General features: G+C 54.8%; 2 protein-coding genes and 1 long non-coding RNA gene across 4 annotated transcripts; 2 read left to right on the forward strand and 1 right to left on the reverse strand.

Annotated features, from left to right (window-relative positions):
* Nucleotides 1-685: 685 nt before the first annotated feature.
* LOC103172021 (protein phosphatase 1 regulatory subunit 3A) lies at nucleotides 686-3611 on the reverse strand. 2 transcript variants are annotated; one of them, XM_042346588.1, is made up of 3 exons: nucleotides 2748-3611; nucleotides 2142-2200; nucleotides 686-768 (listed from the first exon to the last, which is right to left on the reverse strand). In XM_042346588.1, exons 1-3 carry the CDS (start codon nucleotides 3545-3547, stop codon nucleotides 722-724), a joined length of 906 nt encoding a protein of 301 aa, XP_042202522.1. In that variant the 5' UTR covers nucleotides 3548-3611; the 3' UTR covers nucleotides 686-721. The 2 variants fall into 2 exon arrangements, with proteins under 2 accessions (XP_042202522.1, XP_042202521.1); XM_042346587.1 differs by having other exon boundaries at nucleotides 686-771.
* Nucleotides 3612-5812: 2201 nt separating this feature from the next.
* Nucleotides 5813-10624, forward strand: LOC121852694. Its single transcript, XR_006086211.1, has 3 exons — nucleotides 5813-5917; nucleotides 9757-9899; nucleotides 10371-10624. It is a non-coding gene; the product is annotated as an uncharacterized LOC121852694 (long non-coding RNA).
* Nucleotides 10625-11142: 518 nt separating this feature from the next.
* On the forward strand, nucleotides 11143-16473 carry LOC103173354 (forkhead box protein P3-like). Its single transcript, XM_042346586.1, has 9 exons — nucleotides 11143-11216; nucleotides 12073-12165; nucleotides 12649-12736; nucleotides 13342-13416; nucleotides 13683-13794; nucleotides 14617-14693; nucleotides 15309-15410; nucleotides 15908-16029; nucleotides 16426-16473. Exons 1-9 carry the CDS (start codon nucleotides 11143-11145, stop codon nucleotides 16457-16459), a joined length of 777 nt encoding a protein of 258 aa, XP_042202520.1. The 3' UTR covers nucleotides 16460-16473.
* The last annotated feature ends 2997 nt before the right edge of the window (nucleotides 16474-19470 follow it).

Genomic DNA, 19470 nt, shown 5'->3' on the forward strand with positions numbered 1-19470 from the left:
TCTGCTGTGTTACCGTCTTCGAGTCCTAATTTACAAAGATTCCTCCCAACACGTGGAGTCCTGTAGCTCAGGGGTTAGACCCCCCCCCCCCCTCGCACCCCACAGCCCCTGTAGCTCAGGGGTTAGACCCCTCCCCTCGCACCCCACAGCCCCTGTAGCTCAGGGGTTAGACCCCTCACCTCACACCCCACAGCCCCTGTAGCTCAGGGGTTAACCCCTCACCTCACACCCACAGCCCCTGTAGCTCAGGGGTTAGACCCCTCACCTCACACCCACAGCCCCTGTAGCTCAGGGGTTAGACCCCCCACCCCACAGCCCCTGTAGCTCAGGGGTTAGACCCCTCGCCTCACACCCCACAGCCCCTGTAGCTCAGGGGTTAGACCCCTCACCTCGCACCCCACAGCCCCTGTAGCTCAGGGGTTAGACCCCTCGCCTCGCACCCCACAGCCCCTGTAGCTCAGGGGTTAGACCCCTCGCCTCGCGAGCCAGAGGACTGGGTTTGATTCTTGAGCGGGACAGGACAGGGCTTTTTCCCCTTCCCTCCCATCTTATTATTATTACCGTGGGGCCGTCCTCCCGACGTGAAAGCCGCTGTGTCAATGCCATTTTGTTGTTGTTGTTACAGTGTATCCTGCGAAGCGCTTTGAGACGTCTCGAAGACGTGATGAGGCGCTGTGTCGAATGCGAGGATTATTATTGCTGTTATTAATCGGGACGGCCGTTAAAGAGTCGTTACCTGTGTTCTCGAGTCACCTGCTTCAGAAGGGTCTGCTTGTCCATTAACGTTTTCGGTCCATCCCGAGAAAACAGAGCGAGAGAGAGAACAAGAGATGGCTGTCAGTTTCGTCGCCTTTAGCCGCTCCGAGACCCTACCCCGTTTGTAGCTCGAGTCAGAGGAACAGGAGGAGGCCATTCAGCCCCTCAGGCCTGTTGTCATTCTATTAGATCACGGCTGATCAGCAGCTCAGTTACCCGCCTTTGCCCCGTATCGCTTCAATCCCCGACCTAACAAACATCTACCCAGCTCAGTCTTGGAGTAAGGAAACTTGCCTGAGGTTTTGCCCTGTCCTGTCCCGCCCAGGAATCAAATCCGGGTGCTCTGGCTTATGAAACAAGGGGTCTAACCCCTGAGCTACAGGGACTGTGGGGTGCGAGGGGAGGGGTCTAACCCCTGAGCTACAGGGACTGTGGGGTGTGAGGCGAGGGGTCTAACCCCTGAGCTACAGGGACTGTGGGGTGCGAGGGGAGGGGTCTAACCCCTGAGCTACAGGGACTGTGGGGTGGCGAGGGGTCTAACCCCTGAGCTACAGGGGCTGTGGGTGCGAAGGGGTCTAACCCCTGAGCTACAGGGGCTGTGGGGTGCGAGGGGAGGGGTCTAACCCCTGAGCTACAGGGACTGTGGGGTGCGAGGTGAGGGGTCTAACCCCTGAGCTACAGGACTCCACGTCCCTTGATCCCCTGACCTAACAAACATCTCTCCACCTCAGTCTGGACAATGTGAATGGATCCACAGCCATAATCCACAGCCTTTTGGGGCAGAGAGTTCCAGATTCCCACTCCCCTTTGTGTGTGTGTCTGTGTGTGAAAAACTGCCCCTGATTTCTCTCCTAAACAGCCTGGCTCTAATTTTGAGCTCATGCCCCCCATCCCCTGTTCTGGATTCCCCCACCCACCAGAGGAAACAGTTTGTCGAGCTGCACGTCCTCATAACTGTTAACACCTGAAACCCGGGTAGCATGGCGTCCTGTAGCTTAGCGGTTAGAGCACTCTCCTCGCAAGCAAGAGGCCTGGGTTCGATTCCCGGGCAAGGGGGCGAAACCTCGGGCAAGTTTCCTTACGCCACACACACGCCTGATAATAATCCATCAAGAAAAAAAAAACCATGATAAATCGGGTCATTTCAATCCATGACTGTTTGTGGGGGACCCTGCGCCGTGTTTCGCCCACAGTTAATTCACTTAACCGTGTATTCTGTGAAGTGCTCTGAGGTGTCGGGAAGACATGATCAGGCTCTTTATCAAATGCAAGGATTATTATTATTATTATTGTTATCATTCTGATGAATCTGCGAGGATGGGGCTGATAATTATTCATAACCGCAGCAATTATTACGGTTCGAAAAAGGCCGAAACTCTTAATACCTTCGCTGTCCCAGTTCTCTGTATTAAGGTGATGAAATTCTTCCCTCTCATTAACAGACCTGCAACAAAATAGCACAAGATTAGATCAGAGACGTGTGTAGACTATTTATATTCCACGCTAAATCTTCCCCCCACCCACTTCCTAACTCCCCTACCCATTACCCATCTCGTCCCCCTCTCTCTCGCCTGTCTATCTCGCTTCCTGTAGCTCGCTCCGTGGTTAGTGCGCTCGCCTCGCAAACGAGAGGACCCGGGTTCGATTCCCAGCTGGGCAGGGAGAAACGCTGGGCAAGTTCCCTTACTCCACAAAATATACAGTCACTACACTTCACAGTGTATCCCGTGAAGCGCTTTGAGACGTCTTGAAAAGTACCTGACCCCTGGAGAAGCGATCCGCGAATCGACCAACTAGTGGGTTCCTACTGACTGCTGTTAACCAGAGACATGCGTGTGCGTGTTTGTAACAACAACAACAATAATAATCGCCCACAAAACACACAGTCACCACATTTACAGTGTGTCCCGTGAAGCGCTTTGAGACGTCTCGAAGGATTAATAATAATAATAATTATTATTATTACAATAATAATTATTAATGACAATTACCTCTCTCTGGCGGGCTTCAGGCAGCTCTTGAGCTGTCGCTGTTCGCAGGCGGGCACGTGCGCGTCCTGTGTCTCTCTCCCGCTGGCTTGCAGACGCACCGAGTAGTTTCTGCCCGCGTTGTTGGCCCAGTGGACGCCTTCCGGGACCTCGTAACGCGCCGCGAACTCGAAGCGCGCCCCGTCTCGCACGAAGGGCGGCACGAAGGAAAGTCGGAAGCGGAAGAGGTTGGTGTGAGTGTCGGCCTGGTCGCTCACGTACTCTGCCGGGTAATCGTAGTAAGTGGCCCAACTGTCCAGGCTGGCTCGGATGTGCACTGTCTTGACGAAGTCCAGGTTGAGGACTCGGACCAGCCCCTGGATGGACAGGGGATCTCCTTCCACCGTCTCCACAGACTCCAGTTCCACCATCTGCGCCCGGACCTTCTCCAGCAACTGGGCTAAGTCCGCTGGCAACGCAAACTCAGGCACGATGTGGAACTCAAAGTCTTCCGGCTTTGGGAGGTCCACCTCGCTCGGGCCCAGGTAGTCTGATAACTCGAACTTCTCGAAGAACTTGACCTCGACTAAATCCAAGCCCAGGCGGTCAGCGAAATGCACCTTGCACCCCGTCAGAGGAGGTTTGGAGCACGTCTCCTCATCGTCTCGCTTCTCCAAAAAGCTCTTCTTTCTGGGGATGGGGGAGGAGCGAAGGATGAGGTGCACCTCGTACGGCTCCTCATCTTCGTCTTCCTCGACCGAGCAGAGCTCCGAGGAAGGCTGGCCGACTTTGGGGACCTCTAGGTAAGTCCAATTTTGGGCCATGTCTGGTCGAGACGACTTATAGTAATAATAATAATCCTTGCATTTGACCCGGCGCCTTATCACAGCTTCGTGACGTCTCAAAGCGCTTCACGGCACACACTGTACAGTGTAGTGACTTGTGCGTTTTGTGGGCGAAACCGGCAGCCGATTGCACCCCTAGCGACGGCCCCACCAACAGTCGTGGATTAAGGAACTAGATTATTATTTTATCGGCGGGAATATCACCCCCCACCCCAGGAAAGCGATCTGCCAATCGATTAACAAGCGGGTTTTTACCTACTGCTGGGTAAACAGAGGCGTGTCTGTGTGTGTGCCTGTGTCTGTGTGTGTGTGTGCAGTAAGGAAACTTGCCCAATGTTTCGCCCTGTCCTGTCCCGCCAGGGATTCAAACCCGGGTCCTCGGGCTTGCAGGGCGAGAGCTCTAACCACTACGGTGTGGGATTTGCTCGCGATGGGAGGTGGTGGCAGAGAGAGGAGACTTGGAGGCTCATGTTCAGAGGAACGAGAGAACGAGAGAGACACAGCGAGCGAGAGAGAGAGAGAGTGAGAGGGGGGAAGAGTGTGCCCGAGGTTGAATCTGATACCTGATCTCTGACTCTGGGTTGGAGGCAGAGAGAGAGAGGGACGTGATAAAGATTCCCTGGCAAGCATGTTCAGAAGAGTGAGACGAGAGAGAGAGACACACAGACAAGAGACAGAGCGAGACACACACACACACAGACACACAGACAGACAGACAGACAGACAGTCAGTCAGGGAGAGTTCCTGTGGTTGAAACTGACACTTGTTTTCAAATCTCTTCACTCCCTGGTACCTCCCTACCCCTCCGACCTGCTGACTCCCCAACCCACTACCCGCTGCCTCCGCTCGGCTGGCACCAACCTCCTGCTTGTCTCTCGTCCTCTCCGCTACACCATCGGCGGCCGTGCCTTCAGCTGCTACGCCCCAAAACTCTTGTCGCTCTCTCCCCCCATCCCTCCGCCTCGCCCCCCCCCCCACCCCTTCCTTTCCCAGCTTCAGGCCGTGCCTGAAGACCTTCCTCTTCGACCAGCGCTTACGGTCACCTCCTCACCCCCCCCCCTCCCGGCCCGGAGTCGGAGTCGGGCTCCGTCACTGGGACGCTACCCTGCGTTGAGCGAGGGGCGCTATGTAAGTGCAGGCTGTTGTTGACTGTTAGGTGAGGAGAAAGAGAACGACAGAGACTAAGAGGGAGAGAGATCTTGAGGTTGAAACTGACATTGATTGTTAAGAGGAACGAGAGAATGAGAGAGAACGAGAGAGAGAGAGAGAGAGAGAAAGACAGAGGTTGAAACTGATACCGACTTTGATACCACACGCATTTGAAAGCAACGTCCCTGGATGGAGTTAAAAGAGGAATATTGGTACAGACACCGAGAGAGGCAGACAGACAGACAAGACAGACAGACAGAGAGAGACAGAGCGAGAGAGAGAAAGACACAGAGATAGAGACAGACAGAGAGAGGAGAGAGAGAGAGAGAAATTGCTTTGAATCCAATCCAGGTAAAGGGCAGAGATAGGGCGCCTCACTCAGGAATAACACACATGTGAATACACGCACACAGCCGCCAACCATCCAGGTTAACCTGAATTAACTAAGATTAACCTCATTACGATTAATTAATCGCACGCCCTGAGGTCCCCCAACCCGCGCCTCGGTATTCCACAACAACAATAATAATAATCCCTGCATTTGATCTCACGCCTCATCACGCCGTCGAGAACGTCTCACAGCGCTTCCCGGGACACACTGTATTGTACCAAGCGAATTGACTTGGAATTCTTTTGTGGGCGAAGCGCGGCAGCTGACCGCGCCCAGCGACGTCCCCCGCAAACAGTCGCGGGTTGAGCGATAACAACAACCACCACATTATTATTGTTGTTGTTTTGGAGGGATTATTACCCCCCGCCCGGAAAGTGACCCGCCAATCGACCATCGAGCGGGTTCCTACTGACTGCTGGGAATCACAGGCGCGCGCGTGTGTGTGTGTGCGTGTGATTGCGCGCGTGTAAAAAAAATTTGCCTGATGTTTCGTCCTGTCCCGCCCGGGGAACGCGACGATTATTATTAAGCTGACGGGTTTCCGCGTGTGGCAGACACCTAGCTGGCCCAAGAAGAAAATAAAATGGGGGCGTGGTGGAGCGACGATAACCCTCGCATTTGACCCCGGCGCCTCGTCGAGACGTCTCAAAGCGCTTCACGGGCAAACGCGGCAGCCCACTGAGCCCAGTGCCGTTTCCCCCCCCACGCAAACAGTCGTGGATCGAGCAGACCGCGTTGCTGTGCAAGCCGAGAGAGCGCGACCCCTCAACGGAACGCCTTCACCCGAAAGAAAAGGTTAGCAGCAGCAGGTAAGACAAACCGGGGGCAGGCACGGAAAATGTGTTCCGTGCGTGAGAGGGGGGAGTCCGTGTAGAGCGGAGAGTACGTCAAAAGGCACGAGGGGACCTGCCGCGGTTTAAAGATATCTCTGTCTCGCTCGCTCGCACACACGCACGCACGCTCGCTCGCTCGCGCCCGCCAGACGTTGAGCTGTGTTGCCAAACTCACACCTCGCTCGGGCCACTGAACCCCCCACCCCCCACCGTTTAATTCCGCCACGCCAACTGTCCCTCGCGAACCTCGCGTTTGACACAGCGCCTTATCGCGTCTTCCGGACGTGTCGGAGAGCTTCACGGGTGAGGCTGTCGGGGGTAGTGGCCGTGCGTTTTGTGGCCGAAATACGGCAGCCGGTTGCGCCCGGCAGCGTCCCACACGCTGAATACGTATCGCGCTCTGTAACTCTCTCTCTCTCTCTCACCGTGTGCGTGTCTCTCTCTCTCACTGTGTGTCTCTCTCTTCTCTTTCACCATGTGTGTCTGTCTCTTTCTCACCTTGTGCGTCTCTCTCTCACACTGTGTGCATCTCTCTCTCTCTCGTGTGTGTCTCTCTCTCACATGAATGTCTCTCTCACACGTGTGTGTGTGTGTGTCTCTCTCTCTCACATGTGTGTACGTCTCTCTCTCTCTCTCTCGCGTGCTTGTGTGTGTGTCTCTCTCTCTCTCATTGGGTGTGTCTCTCTCCATCACCGTGCGTCCGTCTCTCTCTCTCTCCCTGTCTTAACTGCCTACGATCTTTGACCGCAAAAAATTACGAAACCTCCCCCCCCTCAAAAAAAAACCCCGAGAGAAATATTTGAGAGATAACACAGATTAGAAAGGGCAATGCGCACGTTAAATATTTCCGCTTTAAGAGTCGATTTGAATACCGCAACTCGGATTTTTTTTTTTTGAAACGCGACATTAAAGGCTTTCGCAACCAAAGGTTATTTTTTGCAGTTAGCTGATTTTTTCTTTGCTCTACCTATAAATCCAAAGTGTTTTCGACCCCGTTCTCTCTTTAAACCCCCCCCCCTCCCCCCCCCACCCCCCCCCGTTTCTTCAAGTTCGTTCCTCCACCCGTCGCTCCAGGGCTCATTCGAGACACGCAAGGGTGAGTAACGGATCGAACTATTTCCCCCCTCCGATGTTAATGACAATAACAATAATAATAATCCTTGCGTTCGATGCAGCAGCGCCTTATCGCGTCGTCCAGACGTCTCAAAGCGCTTTGCAGAATAATAATAATCCTTGCATTCGAGACAGCTGCTAATTGCGTCGTCGAGCTGTCTCGAAGCTCTTCGCCATATACACCGTAAAGTTTTAGCGTGTACTTTTGTGAGCCGAACGCGGCTGCCAATTAATTGCGCACAGCAGTGTCCCACAAACAGTCGTGGATTGAACGACCAATTTATTATTACACATATATATATTTGGAGGGTTTATAAGCGATCCACCAATCGACTAACAAGTGGGTTCCTGCTTACTGCTGGTTAAACAGACGTGTGTGTCTGTGGGGAGTAAGAACACCGAACCCGGGGCCTCTGACTTGCGAGGCGAGGGGTCTAACCCCTGAGCTACAGGGGCTGTGGGGTGTGAGGCGAGGGGTCTAACCCCTGAGCTACAGGGGCTGTGGGGTGTGAGGTGAGGGGTCTAACCCCTGAGCTACAGGGGCTGTGGTGAGGTGCACATAGCAGAATAGTCTTGTGTAGGTGAGCACCGGTTTCTTTAATAGTAATCCTGGCGTTTGACCCGGTGCCCGATCACGTCGTCGAGACGTCTCAAAGCGCTTCACGGGACACGCTGTGAAGTGGAGTGACTGTGCATTTTGTGGGAGAAGCAGCTTGCGCTTTCTGGTTTGGTCGTAAAGTTTTCTGTGATGAAAGAAAAAAAAAATCGCTAAAAATGTCCGAGATATTTATTGTAAATGTTTGTTAATTGTGGATCAGTCGCTTGTACTCTCTCTCTCTCTCTCTCCCGCAATGTCTCGGCCCACAGATAAAAACACTCTCTCGCTTCGCGGCTGTTTGCGGGGACGCTCACTGTGCGCAAATCAGCTGCCGCGTTAAACACACAGTCACCACGCTCTGCAGCGAGACCGTGATGCGCTTCGGGAAGTCCGACTTGATGTGAAAGGCACCGAGGCTTAAAGCCCAGGCACAATTATACGTGCAGAGGAATCTGCTCAAAGGACTTCAAAAGACAGCGCTGTTAAAAACAAAAAAAAGAAATCGTGTCTCAAACTCCAGGGCAATCTTTTCCTTGAAAATAAGGCACTTCGACTGACGGTAACCGACGTTAATTATAATCCCCTCTTCCACGTCGGGAGGGGATTCGCTGTAAAGAGCAGCGACTGCCACAGGAACAATCCGTGCGTTTGATGCAGACGTCTCGAAGGCCCTTCGCGGGATGCTCCGCAAAATGAATTGACTGCCCGTTTTGCGGGCGAAACCGCGGCAGACAGTTTGCGCGCAGCCACGGAGCGCAAACGGAGCGAGGCATTTTATTTGGGGGATTGTTGGCCAGGACACCGGGAGAGAGGGAGAGAGAGAGAGAGAGAGAGAATCTCCCTTCTCTTTTCAAATAGAACTGCGAGAGATCTTTAACGTGTAACTCAGAAATGCTTTGAGCCTTAAATAATTCAATTTCTTCCTCTTTCTTGGGATAGGGTTTGTTTTCGCGGGATTAAAACTCGAGAGAGAGAGAGAGAGAGAGAGAGGGAGAGCGCCGCAGTGTCAGAGACGCCGTTTTTCGACTGAGACGTTAAGCCTTACTCACGCCCCGTCCCGCGCCGTTAAGTCCCGTAGCGTAAAGGTTAGTGCGCTCACATCGCAAGCCAGAGGATCCGGGTTCCATTCCTGGGAGTGTGGACGGACGCACAGTGTAGAGGGAGCTTTACTGTGCCTCTAACCTGAGATTAAATCTCTCTGCCTCAGCCCTGCAGTTAACATGAACCACCGTCTAACACCTGCACGCACGACTTGCGAAGCTAATCAGGGGAATCCCAGAACGGAGCACACTTTCACTTAAATAATATCTTTCTTGGTAACCGTGATTTTAATTTTCCACCCAGAGAGGCTTGTGCTGCGCGTTCTGTTTCCAGAAAGTTGTCTCAGAACTCTGCAGCTTGTGTCCTCACCCCCCCCCCACCCACCCCCACCACTAAGCCTGAGAGTTCGCAGCCCTGTACCGTAGTGGTTGCCTCGCAAGCCTCGCGAGACGACCTGGGTTCGATTCGCGCCCGGGACGGGGCAAAACCTTTGGCAAGTTTCCGTACTGCACACACATACCTCACAGTCAGTCGGAAGCCGCCCGTTAGTCGATAGCTTTCCGAGGGCAATAATCCCTCCAAAAGAACATTAATAATAATAATGCGGTCACTCAATCCACGGCTGTTTGTGGGGACGTCGCCGGGCGCGATCGGCTGCCGCCTTTCGCCCACGAAACACAGTCACTGCACTTCAGTGTATCCCGTGAGCGCTTTGAGACATCTCGAAGACGTGATCGGGCGCCGGGTCAAACCCCGGGGATTATTATTATTATTATCTTATTATTATATCCTGTGAAGCGCTGTGAGAAGTCCTTTTAAATTCATTGTATTTTGGAGGGATTATTACGCCCGGAAAGCGATCCACCAATTGACTAACAAGTATTTACTGCTGGTAAACAGTGTGTGGTGTATGCGCGCGTGTGTAGTAAGGAAACTTGCCTAAGATTTCGCCCTGTCCCGGCCAGGAATCAAGCCCGAGTCCCCTGGTTCGCTCGCCAGGCGAGCGCTCTAACCACTACGCCACAGGACGCCTGATATAAATGATTTTATTGCTGCGTTTCAGCTCCGAGGAGATCCCGTTTGGTGTTTCTGTGCGTGGGGGTTGATACAATGAAGGAGACAGAGAGATTATCGTTGAGCGGGAGAATATCTGGAGAGGAGAATAACGGTCTGACACAGAAAAACATACCGTCGGCTTTTATACAGGTACCAGCAATATTACTGTCACTTGTGTGTCAGCCTCTCTCTCTCTCTCTCTCTCTCTCGCAACTGCGTCAGATGGTTGTGGGTTCAAGCCCCCACCCCCACACACACACACACTCGGGAGGGGGAGAGAGGGAGAGAGAGTCGCTTTGTCAGAGACGTGTGTGTGTGTGTCTGTATGTGTGGAGTTAAGAAAACTTGCCTACGGTTTCTCCCTGTCCCGCGTGGCAATCAAACCCAGGTCCTCTCGCTTGCTTGCGAGGCGAGCGCGCTAACCACTGAGCTACAGGACTCCCCAAATAATAATAATAATAATCCTTGTATTCGACCCGGCGCCTTATCACGTCGTCGAGACGTCTCAAAGCGCTTCCGCGGACGCACTGTAAAGTGAATTGTCTGTATATTTTGTGGGCGAAATACATCAGATGCACAGCTTATTATTATGATTATTAATTACTGTTTAATCAATTGCAGACGGACACAGCCTCTCAGCACTCCATTCAGTTGAGTCCTCTGCATTATCAAATGTTACGTCTATTTGGACATGAATCTCTCTCTCCTCACCCCACGTCCCAAGGTAATGAATAAAGCTCTCTCTGCCACCATTGGTGTCAGCCCAGCTCTCTCTCTCTCTCTCTCTGTCGGTCGCCTCCGAGTCAGAAGGGTGTGGGCTCGGGCCCCACGTCCCCCGCGCAAAACACGCAGTCACTGCACTTCACAGCGAAACTCCGCAAAGACGCGTCGAGAAACGAAGACGCGTCTCTCAAACAATCTTAACATTCTCTCTCACTTAGCGTACGAGTGTGTGTGTGTGTGTGTCTCTCTCTCTTATATAGTCTTACTATCTGACAGAGTCAGAGAGAGAGAGAGGTACACAAAGACTGGCAAGATTCCTTACTCCACACACACACACACACACACGCACAGACACGCGCGCCGGTGTTTCCCAGCAAGTCAGTAGGAACCCGCTTGTCAGTCCATTGGGGAGGAAGAATCGCTTTCCGGGGCTAGTAATCCCTTCAAAAAAAATAATAATTCATCTGGTGACTCAATCCACCCCCGGCTGTTTGTGGGGACGTCGCCGGGCGCGATCGGCTGCTGCGTTTCGCCCACAAAAAAAACAACAGCCACTACGCTTTACCCCGTGTCCCCGGTGAAGCGCTCTGAGACGTCTCGAAGACGTGATCGGGCGCCGGGTCAAACCCCCCCCCAGGAGAGGGCAGGGGGGGGGGGGATTTTTATCATGATGATTTACCACCGTTTCGATCGCAGGGTGTTTGTGGAACGCACCGTTTTGGGGCCAGTCACCAGAGTCGGGGGGCAACGTCCTGTCCAGCCCGTCCCACGCCCTCCCCACCCCCGTCTCGGCCTCACCGCTCGTTTTTTACTGCAGCCCCATCAACGGGCTGAACCCCCCCTGGGGGGGGAGCAGGTGAGCGTCTCTTTGGTCTCATTCCCTTTCGCTTTGATTTCCTCGCTTCCGTTGCTCTCTCTCTCTCTCTCTCACGCCCACAGCTGTCCAGCGCCTTGGGACGTCCTCTCTGTCTGTCTGTCCGTCCGTCTCTCTGTCCATCCGTCCGTCGCTCTGTCCGTCGCTCTGGCTATCTGTTTGTCTATATGTCAGTCCGTCCATCTGTCTCTCCGTCTCTCTCTCCCTATCTGTCCCCCTCTCTCTCTCCGTCTGTCCCCCTCTCTCTCTCTCTGTCTGTCTGTCTGTCTGTCCCCCTCTCTCTCTGTCTGTCTGTCTGTCTGTCTGTCCCCCTCTCTGTCTGTCTGTCTCCGTCTGTCTGTCTGTCCCCTCTGTCTGTCTGTCTCCCTCTCTGTCTGTCTCCCTCTCTGTCTGTCCCCCTCTCTGTCTGTCCCCCTCTCTGTCTGTCCCCCTCTCTGTCTGTCCCCTTCTCTGTCTGTCCCCTTCTCTGTCTATCTGTCTGTCTGTCTGTCTGTCTGTCCCTGTCTGTCCCCCTCTCTCTCTCTCTCTCTCTGTCTGTCCGTCTCTCTGTCCCTGTCTGTCTCTCTGTCCCTGTCCGTCCCCCTCTCTCTCTCTATCCGTCTTTCTCGTGTATGTCTTTCTCTGCCTCATAGTCTCTCCCTCTCTCTGTCTCCCTGTTTCAGTGTCTCTCTCCCTCTCTCTGTGTCTCACATTCTCTCTCCCTCTCTCCCCCCCCCCCCCCCCAAGAGACCCGGCTTCATCCCATCCTCTGTTCTTCCACGGTTTCTGTCAATGGCCGGGGTGTGAGGAGCTATTTGAGGAATACAAAGACTTTCTGGTGTAGGTATTACGTGTATGTACGTGTCTGAGTGTGGGCGCGCGTGTGTGAGTGCGTGTGTGTGTCTGTGCATATTAGTTCCCGCTGTACCAGCCTGGCTCATCGGCAGGACCTGCAAGGGCCGACCAGTCACTGGGGGCAGGGAATCCCCCCCACCCTCAGCTCCTTTTAACCCGGCAGCCAAAGCACTAACTAACTAACTAACTAACTAACTAACGGTTCCTGGCTGGACAAGCAGCGGGAAAGCTTGTAATAATTCCCCTGCTCCCGAAAAATCGTTCACTCAACCCACGCCACGTTTCGCTCACAAAACACAGTCAATTCACTTTCCAGTAGATCCTGTGAAGCGCTTTGAGACGCCTCGCCGACGCGACAAGGCGCTGGGTCGAATGCACGGATTATTACAATTATTATTACTGTTAAGCGGGTGCCTAATTGGCTGGGGTGTAATCGATCGACTGAGCGAGCTGTGTGTTTGATGACAGGCACCTCGACGACGCCCACTGTCTCGATGAGAGAAGCACAGCCCAATGTCTCATTCAGAAAGAGAAAGTTTACCAGTTGGAACAAAAGGTAAACAAAAATATAATAACCTGCTGGTGAAAGAAGACCGAGGTCCATCCAGTTTCCCTCTCACACACCGAACTCCATCACCCCAGCCCTCGCCAGGCCCCACTGGCTCCCCCTCACCCCCTAAACCCCGTCCCCCCATCACCCCAGCCCTCGCCAGCCCCCACTGGCTCCCCATCACCCCCTAAACCCCGTCCCCCCATCACCCCAGCCCTCGCCAGCCCCACTGGCTCCCCCTCACCCCCTAAACCCCGTCCCCCCATCACCCCAGCCCTCGCCAGCCCCCACTGGCTCCCCCTCACCCCCTAAACCCCGTCCCCCCATCACCCCAGCCCTCGCCAGGCCCCACTGGCTCCCCATCACCCCCTAAACCCCGTCCCCCCATCACCCCAGCCCTCGCCAGACCCCACTGGCTCCCCCTCACACACTACACCCCGTCCCCCCCATCACCCCAGCCCTCGTCAGCCTCCACTGGCTCCCTATCACCAAACGGATCGACTTCAGGCTCCTCTCACTCGCCACAAATCCCTTCGCCTCACCCCCTCGCTCCCCACGGTGACACGTTTGTGACTATTCTGCTCTCTCTCTCTCTCTCTCTCTCGGTGCAGTTGGTTGTTGAGAAGGGTAGACTCCTTGCCATGCGTACACAGCTGAGAGTGAAACACTCCGAACTGGATAGTCAGGTGAGTATCAACAATAATAATAATAATTGACCCGGCGCCTTATCACGTCGTCGAGACGTCTCAAAGCGCTTCACAGGATACACTGATGGACTGTGTGCGTAGTCAAGAAATTTGCCTGAGGTTTCTCCCTGACCTGTCCCACCCGCCCGTCCGGGAATCAAACCCGGGTCCTCTCGCTTGCGAGGCGAAGGGCTCTAACCGCTGAGCTGCAGGACGGCACAGATGAAACGTTAACGTGGATTAACCCTTTCCGTTCCTCGCCACAGAAACCAGGGGAGGCCGGAGCGAGCAGCGTGTTCGAGGAGAACAGAGTGGGTGTCAGAAACAGCGGGAAAGCTTGGACTCAAGTCTGGGACAAACACACCACTCTCTACCCAGGTAACAAACCGCTCGGCTGGCTCCGGCCACCTCAAGAAGTCCCTCGACCCCCCCCGGCCCACCACCTATGGCCACCTAGGAACAGGAGGAGGCCATTCAGCCCCTCTCGAGCCCGTTCCGCCGCTTCCATTAGATCGTGGCCCATCTGTACCTCAAGTCTCCATCGACCCGCCCTGGTCCGGTGTGAACCCTCGAAAAAAAAACCTGACCGAACAAAACATCTGCCCGACTCGGTCTGGACACTGCGGACGGATCGGAAATTAATCTGATTTGTTCTCGAAGCAAAACCCCACTTTCTTTCTGCTCCCTCCACCCGCCCACCCCGGGAGCCCGATCCCCGCGTCAGCGAGCGCAGATTTGTTCTGAATCGTTTCTGCTGTTCGGTAGCTGACTTTAAGCCGACGGGGACTCCCCCCACCCACCCGCGGAAGCTCGGTTTTCTCTCCAGCCGCCCTATGGAATCGGGCCTTCGGTCGCCCTCCCACCTCTACTGCCTTCCCTCACCCCTGCACCCCCCCACCCCCCGACGCTCGCCGCCCCCCGACACCTGACTGTTCAGCGCTTTGGGGCATTCCCCCAACGTGAAAGGCGCTCTATAAATGACATTTTGTTATTGGTGGTGTTGTTGTTGTAGTAAACACCTCAAGTGATCAACCCCACAACCTTCTAAATGCAAAGGGCACCGTATTTACCCCTCTTTGGCTAAAGACCACCCTCCTCTGCAGCACCTACACTCTCTCTCTCTCGCTCTCCCTCCCAGATGGACGCCGCGGAAGTATGTTTTTTGCGACGTCTTAATGTTGTCTTTTAATTTCCATTCAGACGTGAGTTCGAATCTGGAATATTACAGAGTCTATAATATCAGGCCACCGTTTACATACGCAGCTCTGATCAGATGGGTAAGAAAATAATAATACTCGCGTCAACACCACCATCATCATTAACACCAACACCACCATCATCATCAACGCCAACACCAACATCATTAACACCAACATCATCATTAACGACATCATCTTCATTAACGACATCATAGCCATCATCATAAACACAAACGGCATAAAACATCATCATCATCAGTAACAACCCTTCCATGTGACACAGCGCCTCATCACAGCTTCGAGACGTCTCAAAGCGCTTCACAGGATACACAGGAACACGGGCATTAGCAGCAGAGGGAGGCCATTCGGCCCCTCGAGCCCGTCCCGCCATTCAATAAGATCACGGCTGATCTTCTAACCCAACTCCGTCTGCCCTCCTTGTCCTCATGTCCCTTCATCCCTCTGTACACTGTAAAGTGTAGTGACTGAGGACAAAACGCGGCAGGCAATGGCGCCCAACGACGTCCCATAGTCGTGGGTGGATTGAGTCACTGCAGTGTTATTTTTTCGAGGGGAAACAAACCCAGATCCTCTCCCTTGCGATGAGAGAGGTCTAACCATGAAACTACAGTATGTCTCTCCCTCTCTCTCTGACCCGCGCTCTCTCTCTCTCTCTCTCTCTCTGGGTTTCAGGCTATTCTGGAGACCAGTGAGAAACAGATGACTCTGAACGAAATCTATCTCTGGTTCACAAGGAAGTTTGCTTTCTTTCGCAACAACACAGCTACCTGGAAGGTAAATAATCTAATAATCCTCGCATTTGACCCGGCGCCTTATCATGTCGTTGAGACACCTCAAAGCGCTTCACAGGGTACACCATACAGTGCAGTGACCGTGTGTTTTGTGGGCGAAACGCAGCAGCCAACTGCGCCCAGCGACGTCCCCACGAATAGTCGTGGACTGAGCGACCACATTATGATCCCGCTGGTAAACAGAGGCGTGTGTGTGCGCGTGTGGAGTAAGGAAACTTGCGTAAGGCTTCGTTCTGCCAGCCTGGGGAATAAAACACGTGACATTTACACAGAGCCTTTCACGTCGGGAGGACGTCCCAGGACGCTGGGCTGGACAGTCAGGGGTTTGGACCCGAGCTGGGGGTTGAGATCAGCAGTGGGTGGAGGGCAGGGAGGGTGGGGGTAGGAGGGTGACCGGTGGAAGGGCCGGGAACGTGGAATGGAGCAGACTGGATATGACCAATTAACTCGGCTGTTGTTGACGTGGGTTTGTGTGTGCAGAACGCGGTGAGGCACAATCTGAGTCTCCACAAGTGTTTTGTGAGAGTGGAGAATATGCGAGGAGCTGTGTGGACAGTGGACGAAATGGAGTTTCAGAGACGGAAATCACCGAAAATCACCAGGTAAACCCGATAGATCAACTGGTATAGGAAGTCGTAATTTCTGATTCAAAGAACCCAGGCATCATACATCATATTCGGCACATCCTGCCTGTGTAGACGCACAGTGTAGAGGAGCTTTACTGTGTCTCTAACCCTGACCTGGGAGTGCGGACGGACGCACAGTGTAGAGGAGCTTTACTGTGTCTCTAACCCTGACCCGGGAGTGTGGACGGACGCACAGTGTAGAGGAGCTTTACTGTGTCTCTAACCCTGACCTGGGAGTGTGGACGGACGCACAGTGTAGAGGGAGCTTTACCGAAAGCCTGACCACCGATGGCGGGCTGGAGGGGAGGGTGGGTGGGTTGTGAAACAGGCGACTGCCCCACTATTCACCACAAGCTTTACTTTTGCCTCCAGCAGAGACATGCAAATGAGATGGGAGTCGCACTAACTTGCCCCCCCCCCACCCTCCTCAAGGAAAAAGAAAAATGGCCGGAGACTCCAATCCATCCCGGGGTGAGCCGACAAAAGCCCGAGCGACCAACAATTATGAACGTTTTTTTGGGGGGGGTGGGTGGGGGGACGAAGGGGGCGAGGATTTGTTTGCTGACACCCCCCGCCACACAATTCCTAACATGGAGTCAAAGCCAATTTGCCCCTCCTCACCTTGTCCCCTTTGTGTAATCCCCCTGCAGCTCAGGGGTACGAGCTCTCGCCTCGCAACCCAGAGGACCCGGGTTCGATTCCCACCCGGGTGGGCAGGAGAAAACCTGAGACAAGTTAAATGCGAGGTTTATTACCGCTAACTAAACAGTGTGTGTGTGTGTGTGTCTGTGCTGAGCCAGTCTGCAACCTTGGGGTCTTGTTTGACCCTCAACTCTCCTTTCTACCCCACATTCGCACCATGACCCGCTCTGCCTTCCCGTCACCCCTGCAACGTCGCCCGGACTCCGACACTGTCTCACACCGCAGCCTCCGAGACCCTCACACACGCCTTCATTACTTTGAGGCTCGAGTACGCAAACTCACTGCATGTCGGCCTCCCCCAACCCCTCCCTCCGCAGGCTGCAGATCATCCAGAACTCTGCAGCCCGTGCCCTCGCCCCCACCGGGCTCACCGACCCCCCCCATCCTCGCCCGACTCCAGTCCTCCCATCACACAGAGGATACAGTTCAAGATCCTGGTCCTCACCTTCAAAGCCCCTCCATGGTCTCGCTCCCCCCGACCTCTGCCACCTCCTAACCCCCTACCACCCTGCTCGCCGCCTCCGCTCAGCGGGCTCCGGGCTGCTCGCTCGCCCCACCATCAGCAGGCGGGCCGTCAGCCACTCTGCCCCCACCCTCTGGAACTCCGTCCCCCAGTCCCTCCGCCCTCCTCGCCCCCTCCAAGACCCGTCTCAAGTCCCTCCTCTCGGACCGTGCTTTCGACCTCCCTGCTTCCCCCTCCCTGCCCTCCCCCACCCCGACCCTCAGCTCGGGTCCGTAACTCTGTCTGTCCAGCGCCGTGGGGACGTCCTCCCGACGTGAAAGCCGCTGTGTCAATGCCATTTTGCTGCTGTGTGTGTGTGTGTGTGTGTTGAGCAAGGAAACGTGCCTCAGGTTGAGCACCGTCCTGTCCCGCCCGGGAATCGAACCCGGGTCCTCTGGTTTGCTTCTGAAGCGCACACCGACTGCGCAACGGGACTCGAGACTCGCCGAGCGATTGGATTAAACCGCTCTCGCCCTCTCTCTCTCTCTCTCTATCCCTCGCCTCGGAAATATATCCGCCGGCGGTGTCCGAGCGCGGCAAAGAATAAATAAAAGTTACGTCTAAAACGCCGCGCTGACCGCTGCTGCCTCGTTTATTACAGCGGTACTGGACACCGAGAGAGAGAAATTTCCTTCTCTTTTACTTTTGCTCTCGCTCCCTCTCCTTTTCTCTCTCTCTCTCCCTCTCTCTCTCGCGTCCCTCACCCCCCCTCTTCCTCGGCGGTTTGTGTGGGGGACGGCCACAGCCTTTCGCCCGCAAAACGCAGTCGCACTTGCACCCCAACCTGTCTCCTGTGAAGCGCTTTGAGACGCCTCGACGAGGCTCACTGTTAAACAGAGAGAAAGGGAGAGAGAGAGAGAACGACAGAAAAAGCGAGAAAGAGAGGGGGAGGGAAAGAAAGAGAGAGAGACAGAGAGGACGACAGAAGAAGCGAGAGAGGGGGAGAGAAAGAGAGAGAGAGAAAGACAAAGAAAGAGAGGGAGAGAGAGAACGACAGAAAAAGCGAGAGGAGGAAAGAGGGAGAGAGAGAGAGGGAAAGAGAGAGAGAGAGGAGAGAGAACGTGAGGATAAATAAAGGCAGTTTCCGGCTGATGTTGTCACCGTAAGGTTCCCACTGGTCACTGCCACATACTCACCTCCACCGTCTTCCCCCCCGACCCCGGCCCTCGCGCTCTCTCTCTCGCGCTCTCTCTCTCTCTCGGTCCCTCCGTCCGCACGGCTCCGTCCAACAGGTAGGGGTTCAAACCCCCCATCCGTCCGCCTCTATTAACTCTCCCTCTCTCCCTCCCCTCACACACTCCCTCCCTCACACCCCTCCTCTATCTCCCTCCCTCCCACACTCCCTCCCTCCCCTCCTCTATCTCAGGGTTACACCCCTCACCTCGAAAGCCACAGTCCCTGTAGCTCAGGGGTTAGACCCCTCACCTCACACCCCACAGCCCTTGTAACTCAGGGGTTAGACCCCTCGGAAACACAGTCCCTGTAGCTCAGGGGTTAGACCCCTCACCTCGAAAGCCACAGTCCCTGTAGCTCAGGGGTTAGACCCTTCACCTCACACCCCATAGCCCCTGTAGCTCAGGGGTTAGACCCCTCACCTCGAAAGCCACAGTCCCTGTAGCTCAGGGGTTAGACCCCTCGCACCCCATAGCCCCCATTACTCAGGGGTTAGACCCCTCGCCTCAGAAACCACAGCCCTTGTAGCTCAGGGGTTAGACCCCTCACCTCTCACACCCCATAGCCCCTGTAGCTCAGGGGTTAGACCCCTCACCTCGTAAGCCACAGTCCCTGTAGCTCAGGGGTTAGACCCCTCGCCTCTCACCCCACAGCCCCTGTAGCTCAGGAGTTAGACCCCTCGTAAGCCACAGTCCCTGTAGCTCAGGGGTAAGACCCCTCGCCTCGGAAACACAGCCCCTGAAGCTCAGGGGTTAGACCCCTCACCTCGTAAGCCACAGTCCGTGTAGCTCAGGGGTTAGACCCCTCGCACCCCACAGCCCCTGTAGCTCAGGAGTTAGACCCCTCGTAAGCCACAGCCCCTGTAGCTCAGGGGTTAGACCCCTCACGTCACACCCCACAGTCCCTGTAGCTCAGGGGTTAGACCCCTCGCCTCACACTCCACAGTCCCTGTAGCTCAGGGGTTAGACCCCTTGCCTCACACTCCACAGTCCCTGTAGCTCAGGGGTAAGACCCCTCCCCTCGCACCCCACAGTCCCTGT

Source organism: Callorhinchus milii, unplaced genomic scaffold (assembly GCF_018977255.1).
Source record: "Callorhinchus milii isolate IMCB2004 unplaced genomic scaffold, IMCB_Cmil_1.0 Scaffold1058, whole genome shotgun sequence".
Lineage (NCBI taxonomy): Eukaryota > Metazoa > Chordata > Chondrichthyes > Chimaeriformes > Callorhinchidae > Callorhinchus > Callorhinchus milii.

Excerpts from the sequence above, each read along its gene's own strand:
- LOC103172021 (XM_042346587.1), bottom strand. The coding sequence starts at position 3,547 with ATGGCCCAAAATTGGACTTACCTAGAGGTCCCCAAAGTCGGCCAGCCT. Across the intron at positions 2,201-2,747 it reads CTGAAGCCCGCCAGAGAGAG|GTCTGTTAATGAGAGGGAAG; the intron begins GTAATTGTCATT and ends ATTTTGTTGCAG. Across the intron at positions 772-2,141 it reads AGAGAACTGGGACAGCGAAG|CAGACCCTTCTGAAGCAGGT; the intron begins GTATTAAGAGTT and ends TTAATGGACAAG.
- LOC103173354 (XM_042346586.1), top strand. The coding sequence starts at position 11,143 with ATGATTTACCACCGTTTCGATCGCAGGGTGTTTGTGGAACGCACCGTT. Across the intron at positions 12,737-13,341 it reads TTTACCAGTTGGAACAAAAG|TTGGTTGTTGAGAAGGGTAG; the intron begins GTAAACAAAAAT and ends CTCTCGGTGCAG. Across the intron at positions 13,795-14,616 it reads ACACACCACTCTCTACCCAG|ACGTGAGTTCGAATCTGGAA; the intron begins GTAACAAACCGC and ends ATTTCCATTCAG.